We start from the raw sequence: 12,556 nt of genomic DNA on the forward strand, positions 1-12,556 counted from the left end.
GACTTGCGAGCGTCTACCAACGATTCGGTAATTTAAACGTACTATTAAGCGAGTTGTTATAAGTGCTCTAGCTTATGCGCTATGAGAATTCATCCGTGTATAATCTGATTCAGAACTAGACTCTAAATAAACCAAACCTTTGCCGTTTTTTTATAAAATTTAAGGTACAATTTATTTAACCAGCCCTCAATCTCCCGAACCAACGCCGGTGAACGCAGGTAGGTTCAAAACTGCGCCTTATCCCCGGAAAACTATAAACAGCCCCATCTGGGACGTAACACACTTAAGCCCAGTTAAATCATCTAATCAGATCATTATTTCATGTCATATACTTTATTACGTTATACAATAATATTAAATATTTCACATAGGTTTAGAATTATTTGGTAGAAAATTGAAATACAGTTACTTGCACCACTACATTATAATAAATGCAATAGATTAGTCTGTATATCCATACAATGGACCTTCCAAATACGCTTTTTCCATATCCAGGGAATTCCTACGGAGTCGTCTTCCAATAGGTTCCAAGTCATTATAGCATTTTTCGAAAACTCGGTTCACTGCTTCTCGAGCATCATATTCCGAAACCTTTCGAACTGCTAGTACCGACTTAATAGCCTTGTCCTTGACACAATTCTAGATAACAAATATTAAAATATATTCAATATTACATTTGTAGGCGACAATGCAAAGAACGATGTACACATAAAAAGAACCGCATAAGCAAATTCGCGGCACCGGTGTGAACAATTTTTATTAAAGTACGGAAAATTTTTTTATTGCATCGTATAGTACTCATCACGGAGGACAAAGCCTTCAAAGGAACCATGGGTCTCTAGTCAACCGTTCTCTTAAAAAACGATGTTAAAGTTCCATTAATTTCCTAGAATAATTTTACTGTTATATAATATTCGCACGTTTCTCAAGCAAACGTAACGGTAGTAGGGGCACAAACGGATTACTATCGCACATAAACACCGCAGTAGTGATCATTCTCTTAATGTCTTGTTGGTATTAATATGGTTCGGTACCGTGACATGCGAAATATGCTTCATGCTATCGACGAAGCAAGAGGCAATTATTCGCTAGCCCGACAAATACAGGGTGTTTGGGAAATCGTGGTACAACCGCCAAGGCGATGATTCCTCACATAAAATTTAGTCGAAAATAAGGAATACAGTTTTTTCATACGGGGCTTTATTTTTGAGAAAATCGAGTTTGAAAATTCGTTAGGTACGCGTGCACTTAGACAGAGTCTACTTTATTCGCCCGATCTAGCCCGCAATTCCCATTGCCACTTGTGTTTACAAACAATGTAAAGACACCTTGTTATTAATTCAAGTCATACCATTTCCTAAACGATACCGTTTACAGATGCAAGCAACAATGGAAATTGCGGGCTAGACCGAACGAACAAAACAAACTCTGTCTAAGTAGACGCGAACCTAATGAATTTTCAAACTCGATTTTCTCCAAAATGAAGCCCCGTATGAAAAAACTATATTCCTTATTTTTCACTAGATTTTATGTGAGGAATTATCCCCGTGCCGCTTGCACCACGATTTCCCCAACACCCTGTATATGACTATTGGTCTACCCTTTCATATATAGTGTTCCGTCGCAAGGAACAATTCAAGTGGTGTTTGCCTTCGGACAATTGTTTATGATACGCTCGTCACTAAGTGATCACCTTCAACGATTAGGCACGGCGCAACAGTGACGACCATCCAGGCTCGCATCACAGCCTGCCTTTCGTTTGTGGTCACTGCCTATGGTTGCGGGACGTCATAAATTAAGTCCTACGAAGGACCACCCAAAACAAAAGGGCACTGTTGAGAGACCGGCATCAGCTTACGCTCTCCAGGGCAAGGCCCATTCAGCTCACCTAAACAGGGTGACAATCAGTCAATGATGCACGGATTGGGTAACGCAACATTCAGCAGAACCAATCAGTGCACTTCCTCTTCCATGAGGACTGCCCTCTCAATACATAGAGGAGTCTCACGAGACGGAAGAACTAAAAATCAAACGCTCTCACTAGTTTGATTTAAACATGAAACATTCAGTTCCAAGTCTTTTTCGAACATTCAATTCCAAGTCTTCAAACGTGAAACATTCAGTTTTGCGAAGACGGGGTTCCGTCGTCGGGCTATGCGAGCCTGGCGAGCGATCAGCTTTTGTCCGAAACGATTCTCGTGAGGACGATCAGCTTTTGTCCGAAACGATTCTCGCGAGGACGAGCGGTTTTTGTCAAAAACGATGCTCGTGAGCGCGTTGCGATAACATCGTGCGTCGCGCGTGCATCCAAGATTCGATATAGTTCAACAAGTTCGACGTGAAACACTCAGTTTGAAACGTGAAACATTCAGTTTCAACGTGAAACCTGCAGTTTCAAATCTATTCAAAAAGATGGATCTCCAATAACCAAGATCCGACGCGGAACGCTCTCGCGATCGAAAACAATGACCAAGCACGAGACGAACCGACGCGTCTAAGGCAGGGCCTGCTAGATCAGCCTTACCGACGAGTCCTCTACCAGGTCTGGGACGAAACGCGCTTCCAATAAAATTACTCGATCAAATATTGAAACAGCTGTCCAAAATAAATTTGGCGGACAGTATTCCTCGGCGGTATCGGGAGTGACGCGTCCGCGTTTCATTTCCAAAATCCGCAAGCGAACATATAGAAACCTCGATTTTTTAAAAAACGATGAGTCGGAATCGATTTATACAAATATGGCAAATGTGGCATTTTTGTAATAATGATTTACTGCACGATCAGTCGGAAAAATTATTCAAAATTCAAAATGTTTTAAATTATATTTAGAACAAATTCCAAGCTGTACATACTCCAAAGCAGGAATTATCACTGGGTGAAAGCATAATACCTCGGCGAGGCAGATTATCTTTCCGCATGTACAATCCTGCAAAACTCACAAAATATGGAATCCTTGTGCGGATGCTACGTGAAGCAACGTCAGGCTATATATGTAATTTTGAAGTATATGCAGAAGCGAGCAACAAATTACAAAAAACAATTTTGTCACTTTTCTCTCCATTTCTGGGATACTATCATCATATTTATATGGACAATTGTTACAACAGAGTAGATATAGCTGAATTACTTCTGATTTAAAAAACATGAAACTGAAAGAACACGAAACAAAATTCCGGAGGAAAGGTCAAGTCCTTCTAGACTTTGTCAAGCGAAGAAAGACCTATTAGTTAAAACAATTTCGACAATTCATTCCGCAGAAATGGTAAGAAAAACTAAAACCAAAGTCTGTTATAGAGTACAACAAGTATGTGAAAGGAGTCGATGATATAATATTCTTCGGAAAATACCTTCTTTTGGAGTTTTTGTTACTTCAATATTTTTGAAACATTAAAAAAATATTATTAAAATCGCATGAATAAACCATATAAGAAATTGAAAAAATAAAGATGATGCATGGAAAAAAAAACTTTCCCTCCAACGGGAATCGAACCCCAACGTATCCGCTCCGGAATCCTACGCCTTTTTTTAAACATTTTTTAATTTCATGACCAACGATTACAATTTTTAAGGTTATACAAAAATGTGTAAAAATATAAACGCTTTTGTTATGTAGTATCTAGAGTCTTACAGCTAATGTGCTTTAAACAGACTTGATTTTATTGCATTTAACATTATTGCGAGGTACACTAGCCTTTTTTGTTCTTTGGTATGTATTTTTTTGGTTCTTGGGTTTGTTTATTTAAGCGCCCAAAATGGTATTAATGGTCGGTGTAAAATGGCGCGTTCTGTGGGTTGGTTTACTTACTTGCTAAGTTATGCTACTTAACCTAATTATGCGCGGATCTTATAATTAAATAGGAACTTAAGAGCTTAAGAGCTAGTGGGTTACTATTATTTACAGGATTGGGGGGGGGGAAGGTACATATGTACAGAGGGTTATGTTATGATATGTACAGGGTGTCAAAAAATTATATGTCACGGCCACCATAGCGTGATTCTACACCTACGATTTGGTGGAAATTGACATAACACACTCTCCGCAAAATTGACCTTGACCTTGAAAATCAAGGTAAAAAAAAACAAAATTTCTTTTTAATCGTGTTCTACTGGTTATAAGAATCAACTTTGTGAAAGAAACCATGGGTCGCATCTCAACCGTTCTCTTAAAAAATGATGTTGCATTTCTTATAATTTTTGCAGCTTCTTTATTTGTAAATTTTTCACATCCAGCGCCAATATATAAGTAAATAGCGTACTATCATACAGCGGGTACCATCAGTAAGCTATCTCGTTGGGTATGAAATTATAATCATGATACTCCTATTTCCCTAACTACAGAATGAAAGAAAGAAGCTGCAAAAATTATAAGAAATGCAACATCATTTTTTAAGAGAACGGTTGAGATGCGACCCATGGTTTCTTTCACAAAGTTGATTCTTATGACCAGTATAACACGATTAAACAAAAAATTGTTGTTTTTGACCTTGATTTTCAAGGTCAAGGTCAATTTTGCGGGGTGTTTTTTATGTCAATTTCCACCAAATCGTAGGTGTGGAATCACGCTATGGTGGCCGTGACATATAATTTTTTGACACTCTGTACAGTATTTACATGGTGTACTTTTGCGGTTGTTTTTGAGCACTCGGTTGAGGCGCTTTATAAAATGACTTGATTTTTTTATTTTTCGTCTGCTATTGATATGACTCCCGGTTCGTATGGTGTGAGGCGGGGGTCAGAATTCGGGATGAACCACTAGTACTTTCCAACTGTAAATGGGGTAATGCGTTTGTCTTTGTCTTGAAGTTGTTGACAGTATTTGATTGCGTTTTGTGGGTTTGGGGTACGTAATGGTGTGTATGTAATGGCTTTTGTGTTGCTTGTCCTTTTGATGTGATAGATTAGTGGGATGTTGTTGGTGTCTGATATGAATCCGTTTTTGTCTAAGAAGGGGAATAGTTCGGGGGGAGTGTATCCTGTGTTTAGCGTGTTTAGTTACGTGTTAGCGTGTTAGTTTAGTTACTGTGGTTGTGAGTTTTCAATCAGGTTTTGTGTGTGTTGTGTTTCGAATGATCTGGCGAAAAAGTTTCTACACAATTTTAGTATGTGGTTGTCGATTCGTGTGATGTTGGCTTTATTCAGGAGGGTGCTGTTTTTGTAGCTTTTTTAAAAGTTTGATTCGGAAGTTTTGTGCATATTTAGACATGCTCTAAGGCAATGTCTTTCAAAGATTCTTATGTTTTCCATTTTGTAGTTGGGAATGTTGTACCATATTGAGCAGGCGTATATTATTATTGGTCTGATTAGTAGAAGGTAGCAGAGTAGTTTGATACTATTATTTAGGTATTTGGAAAAGAAAAGTCTGGAGGGGCTTCGGAATAGGTTTTTTGCTTTGCTTAATTGTGTGTCTATGTGATTGTAGACTGTGAGGTTGGTGTTTAGTATTATTCCTAGGTACTTGACGGTGGTTTTGTGAGGTATGAGGGTGAGGGAGTTGCTGTTTTCTTTTAGTTGAAATTTTTTCCAGATTCTGTTTGTGTCGGAACTTGTTTTTTTTTAACTTTGGACGGAATAGAATAATTTCGCATTTGTCGGTGTTTATTTCTAATTTCTAGTTTATGAAATATGTGTTGATTTTTTCGAATAGGGATTGAAGCCTATTTTGTATAGTTGAGGAGTTTCTGTCTGTGCTGTATATGATTAGGTCATCTGCGAAGGCTATTATAGTTTTAGGAGCGAGGTTGTGTATATGTTGAATAGTAGTGGCGATGTTACTGTGCCTTGTTGTAGGCCGTTTGTGACTGTGAATGTTTTTGTTGCTCTGGCTTCACCTTCGTGAGTTATGAATTTTCTGTCGTATAGCACACTCCATATGATTTTTATCAGGTGAGCGGGGAAGTAGTATTAGTGTAATTTGTATAAAAGGCCATCTATCCATACTGTGTCGAAGGCTTTTTCTAAGTCTATTAGGCATGCTCCTACGCAATTGTGGTTATTGAGGGCTTGGTATGTGTCTAAAGTGAATTTGTTTATAGCGTGTAGTGTAGATGTTTGGTTGCGGAATCCGAATTGGTAAGGAGATAGAATTTTTTGGTTGTTGGAGTGTGCTAGGATGTGTATATGGAGGATTTTTTCGAATATTTTGCTGATGTTTGGGAGTAGGCTGATTGGTATGTAGTCGGCTGTGTTGTTACCGTTTTTCTTTTTCTTTTTAAGGGCTAGGGCTTTTGCAGTTTTCCACTTCATTGGGAAGTAACCGTGGTTGAGTGCATTGTTGAATAGTATGGTGTAGAGCAGTGACGAGCAACTCGCGGACTGCGGTGGGCCAAAAGTGAAAATCCAATACTACGCGCGGGCCGCAACGAACACATTAAATACTTTGTTGCGTCGCCAGTTCCAATTTCGGTCTGTGTTTACGTTACGGTCTCTTAACCTGTTAACCGGGGAACGCCCGCCACGTCCACCACTCTCAATAGCGAAATGATACTGATTCCCTCCGTGTCTTAAATTCATGTCGAGACATGTATGGATGACTAATACCTTTGTTGTTCGAAAATATACGTCCTACCGATTCCAGGGCGCAACATATATTTCAAGGACGTATTCATATGTCCTACCCGTACCCGATATTGTTTACGTCTGACGTATTTATACGTCCCGCCCGGTTAACAGGTTAATGTCTCTTTAATGAATTTATTATTTTAAGACCCTGGTATGGCTGAAAAGTATTGTTATGCGAAATGTACTGCACTCAATGACATTTGATGATACCAGCTCGCGTACTCTTAATTGATTGTGTGGGTACGCGTTACATCGTGAACATTACAATTTTCACGTCGCGACGTCTCGCTTTGATGACGCAACGACACACTTAAACATACTAATCATTTTAGTTACATTGATATTACATAGATTTACAATAAAGCATTTGTTTTATTTAATCTATTATTTTTTATTATTACAATAATACATAGGTACAAATTATTATATTTACTAAATAAATTTTGAAACTCAATGGGATACTTGACTTTTTTTCTCATTAACAAGCTTGTCAATATGTGGTGTGATACTTGAAACTGCTACTCTAATACAATTTTTCAGTCATTCGTCATCCAATCGATTACGACGATCACTTTTTATAATTTTCATTTTCCAGAATAGCTGCTCACACATATAAGTACTGCCAAGTAAGCTCATCATTTGCCTGGCATGGGTAGCTAGTAATGGAAATTTAGTAGCTGGAAAGTGAAGCTTATAAAAATCGCTAAGAGTGACATTTTGTTGAGAATTAATACTCGACAGTTATTCGCGACATCTGCATGAGAATGCGTCTATCGGACTGATCGTCTTTTGTTTTCTTGCGGTGATTCCGTTTTGTCTGCGTTCCTTCTTTTCTGGAACACTCCACATTCTTCTCTACGCGTGAAAGCATGTAATTTTCGTATATCAAATAAAGTGTGTTAAAGTCTACCATTAGATCCACGTCCATATAATCCTAACAGGTTATGGGCCCAGATAACGTGTCGGGTAGATAAAAAAAAAAAAAAAATTACGTAAATAATTAAAATCGGTTAATCGAAATCCGTTTTCAGGAGCTGTGAAAGTGATTTTGAGGTTAGATCACCACGTGGCGTGTATAAGGACAAAAAAATGGCGGGACTAGTCAACTCGACCAGAATTGAATTATTATCGAAAGATAATTATGACACGTGGCGTATGCAGATTGAGGCACTCCTGATAAAAAACGATGGGTGGAAGTATGTAAGTGGAACTTTGCCTAAACCGGAAACCGCAGCGGATCAAGAAGCGTGGACACAGGCAGATCAAAAAGCAAAATCTGATTTGATTTTATCGATAAGCCCATTGGAACTGCACAACGCACGAGAATGTGAGACGTCGCATGATTTATGGGAAAAGTTAGAGGCCGTTTATGCATCACAGAGACCGGCCCGGAAGACCACACTGCTGAAGCAACTCACATTGCAGAAGTTAAGTGAAAGTGGTAATGTACGAGACCATATCATGAAATTTTTTGATGCGGTAGATAAACTCAAATCCATGTCTGTAACTATACACAGAGATATGCTTGCTACCTTATTATTATATAGTTTGCCTAGTACGTTTGATAACTTCCGATGTGCTATAGAGAGTAGAGATGAGCTGCCTGATCCAGATCAATTGAAAATAAAAATATTAGAGGAATACGAGGCCAGATCACAAAGAGGTGACGGAGAGAGTACCACAGGGGCCTTCATGGCAAAGCAAAAGAAGAAACCTTTCGTCAAGAAGTGGACTGAATCGAAGAGCGAAGGGAAACAGTTTTCAAATGACAAGTTCCAAGTGCGATGTCATATTTGTAATAAATTGGGGCACAAAAGTTCTCGATGTTGGCATAGAGGTAACGATAAGAAACACTCAGATAGTCAGGCTAACACTTACTTTGCAAGTGTATTTTCTGAAAATTTCCTTGCGCTACAAGCAAGCAATAAAGTGTCAAGCAGTAAATGGTGTCTTGACAGTGGGTGCACCACACACTTATGTAAGGACAGGACAAAATTCACACACATGAACCGTACAGAACCTAAAAATGTAAATTTAGCAAACGATACCTCTGTAAGTGTTTCCCAAGCTGGCGTAGTTGAATTTATAGCATCAGTGTCGAACGATAGACGTCAAACGAAGCTAAAGGATGTACTGCATGTACCCGAATTGCATACAAACTTAATGTCAGTGGCAAAAATAACTGACAGGGGTCATGAGGTTGTGTTTAAGAAAAATATTGCTCTGATCAAAGACCAGGAAGGGAAAACAAGACTTGTTGCAGATCGTCAGGGTGATCTCTTTTATATTCGACAAGGAACAGAACACGCGAATAGTGTGGTTCGTGAACAGTGTTCAGCCCTAGAGTTGTGGCACAGAAGATTAGGTCACCTAAATTACAGAGATGTCATCGAGTTAAGCAGAAGAGGCGCTATAACCGAGTTTGAAGCAAAGCCGATGCCAAGTAAATGTGAAATTTGTCTCAGAGGGAAGCTAACCGCTGTACCATTTTGTAAGCGGAAAGAATCAGCTGTTCAGGTTTTGGAGATTGTACATATGGATGTCTGTGGACCTATGAGTACCGAATCTCAAGGTAAGGCAAAATACTTCATTACCTTTACCGATGAGTTTACTAGGTGGTGTGAAGTAAGGTTCCTGACAAGTAAGAAGGATGCCCTAAAAGCGTTTAAAGAATATAAAAATATGGCCGAAAAGCAGACTGGGAAGCATATCAAAAACCTCCAGTCAGACAATGGAACAGAATTTTGCAATCATGAGTTTGATACTTTCCTGCGTATGGAGGGCATTAAAAGGAGACTGACAGTACCCTACACTCCGCAGCAGAATGGCATCGCGGAGAGGAAAAATCGGACACTGGTTGAAATGGCTAGGTGCATGATCATGGAATCAAGAGCGCCATCATCTTTTTGGGCAGAAGCCGTTGCAATGGCAAATCACATCAGGAACCGATGCCCTACGAAGTCTTTAAATGGAAAAATACCATACGAGTTATGGACTGGTAGGAATGCCAAGTTAAAATATCTACATTCTTTCGGCATTAAGGCGTATATTCTGGATAAGTCGCCAAATAAGGATAAATTCGCACCAAGAGGAAAGGAAGGCATGCTGGTGGGCTATTCCGACGAAACGAAAGGCTATAGAGTCTGGATACCACAAGACAGAAGAGTTACCATTGCTAGGGATGTCCGATTCCTTGATAAATATAGCAATGAGGGAGAGTTTCAAGATATAATATTATCTGCTGATATTGATGATCGACACGAGCCAGAGTCAAGTGTCGAAATGGTAACTAATCAAAATTGTGGTACTGATGTTATTTTTTCAGAAGCTGAACAAAATCAAGGTATAATCTTACCTGCTGAAATGGAAATTAGTCAAAATTACGAAGCTGAGCAAAACCAAGATATACTGCCAGATCCTCACTCGCCTAATAAAATAAAACGGACATGTGGTAGGCCGCGTAAGGTATATACAGGAAATAGAGGGAGACCAAAGAAAATGTATCAATACACTCCAGTCCAAAATCAAGTTAGCCAACAGACTGAAGACAATGCTACTGAAGGATGCTTAGAGGAAACTGTGAATGACGAGCATTATGAAGATGGTGGTACAACAACGGAGAGCGACGATGATGCATTTATTGATGCGGTTTCTGGTGACGAGACCGCTTGCTTTTCCGAGGTCACCATACACGAGGCAATGGCGAGTCAAAATGCCCATGAGTGGAAGGAGGCGATTTACTCAGAAGTTAAAAGCCTTGTGGACAATGGCACATGGGACATCGTTCGTAGACCCGTGAGTAAAAATGTTGTAACCTGTCGTACAGTCTTAACAAATAAGCGTGCTCCTGATGGATCGATTGTGCGACGAAAAGCACGAGTGGTTGCTAGGGGTTTCTCACAACGCCCTGGAATTGATTTCAAGGAGACATTTTCACCAGTAGCGCGAATGAGTTCATTACGCATGATTTTAAGTTTGGCAGCTAGATATAACCTGAAACTACATCAAGTGGATGTTGAAACCGCATACTTGAATGGACATTTGGAAGAAGAGGTATTCATGGAAAAACCTGATTTCTTAGAGGAAATGCTAAAATTGATCATCAGCCGTGAGGATAAGAAGAGCATGGCGGTCAAACAAGCCCAAAGAATGCTCAAGGAAATGCATCATGGGGGCGAGGTATGTCGTCTCCGTAAAGCTCTGTATGGTTTACGCCAAGCAGGACGCCAATGGAATGCAACACTAAATAAAAAACTTCTTGATTTGGGTTTAAAGGCAACAAATGCCGATCCATGTATATATTTTGCTCGACGCAGAAATGCCATTATGTTATTACTAGTATATGTAGATGACATTATAATTGCATCAGATAATAAGGATTGGATACAAGATATAATTCAGGGTCTTCAGAAGAATTTCAAGATAAAGGATCTTGGACCCGCAAAATACTGTTTGGGAATTGAAATAGACCAAACAGAGGATAAAGTGTCAATTTCACAGAAGGGGTACATTCAAGATATATTACACAAATTTGGAATGAATGATTGTAATCCTGTCTCTACGCCACTGGATGTAGGAAGTCGTCTCGTAAAAAATGAGCAGAATGAAAACGATGGAGAAAGGAAGCCCTACAGAGAGTTAGTCGGGGCTCTTATGTATTTGGCCACCTCCACCAGACCCGATATTGCTCATTCAATGAGTGTGCTGAGCCAATTTAACGATTGCCATAACAGCACACATTGGAGAGCTGCTAAGCGCGTGCTTAGATATCTCAGCGGGACTTCTAATTATTGTATTGTTTACAGAAAGACGGATGAAAATGTGTTGTGCTACGTAGATGCTGACTGGGGAAGCTGTAGCATAGACCGAAGATCATATACTGGTTTTTCATTTTTGCTGGGTGGCGGCACCGTGAGTAGGGAATCACGAAAACAACGCACCGTTGCCCTATCTTCAACGGAAGCGGAATACATGGCAATAGCAGAAGCAGTCAAGGAAGCCATCCATTTAAGAACTTTTCTCCATGAATTAGGTTTTCATGATATAGCGAAAACAGTTCTTTTCAACGATAATCGAGGGGCAGGACTGCTTACACAGAACCCTGTTTTTCACCACCGCACAAAGCATATTGACATGCGGTATCATTTTATTAGAAGCGCTCTGAAGGAGGAGGATATCAGATTGGAATATTTGTCAACTAATGAGATGGCGGCTGATGTACTCACCGAGGCGCTACCGCGACAAAAACACAATTTTTGCGTGGATAAATTAGGAATTGTTCAAGATGTATTAAATAGAAATTAAGTTCGCTTATACGTCAGTATTAAAGGGGAGTGTTGAGAATTAATACTCGACAGTTATTCGCGACATCTGCATGAGAATGCGTCTATCGGACTGATCGTCTTTTGTTTTCTTGCGGTGATTCCGTTTTGTCTGCGTTCCTTCTTTTCTGGAACACTCCACATTTTTCTCTACGCGCGAAAGCATGTAATTTTCGTATATCAAATAAAGTGTGTTAAAGTCTACCATTAGATCCACGTCCACATAATCCTAACACATTTTGAAATTTATTTCTTATTTCTGTGTCGTTTTGTAAATCAATTATTTCCATTTGAAATTCTTCAGGTATCCTTTCGACATCTATATTAAAGGGCGATGAAAAAATATCAAACTGTTTGATTTTCGCGAAAGTTTGTAAACTGGCATATCGCATATTTCTTCGTTTCTGATGAATTTTCTTTTTTCAGAATTGCAAAATTGACCGTATTATTTGACTCTAATTGTTGATTCCAAATTTTTAATTTTTGTTCAAAGGCTTTTATTTTATCAAACATTTCAGTGACAAGTTTGTTTTTCCCTTGAAGTTTTATGTTTAATTCATTCAAGTGTTGCGTAATATCAACACAAAATGCAAAATCATACAACCAGTCTTTGTCATCGAATTGTGGAAACGGGTTGTCTTTCATCTCTAAGAACAGTTTAATTTCGTTTTTTAAAT

General features: G+C 39.1%; 1 protein-coding gene across 1 annotated transcript in view; it reads right to left on the reverse strand.

Annotated features, from left to right (window-relative positions):
- Positions 1-379: 379 nt before the first annotated feature.
- The window catches only part of LOC143363226 (mitochondrial inner membrane protease ATP23 homolog), a 124,248-nt gene continuing 112,071 nt past the window's right edge, over positions 380-12,556 (reverse strand). The window contains exon 5 of the mRNA XM_076803836.1: positions 380-639. Coding sequence (XP_076659951.1) covers positions 442-639 — 198 coding nt within the window. The 3' untranslated portion in view covers positions 380-441. The remainder of the gene's footprint in view (positions 640-12,556) is intronic.

Source organism: Halictus rubicundus, unplaced genomic scaffold (genome assembly GCF_050948215.1).
Source record: "Halictus rubicundus isolate RS-2024b unplaced genomic scaffold, iyHalRubi1_principal scaffold0028, whole genome shotgun sequence".
Taxonomy (NCBI): domain Eukaryota; kingdom Metazoa; phylum Arthropoda; class Insecta; order Hymenoptera; family Halictidae; genus Halictus; species Halictus rubicundus.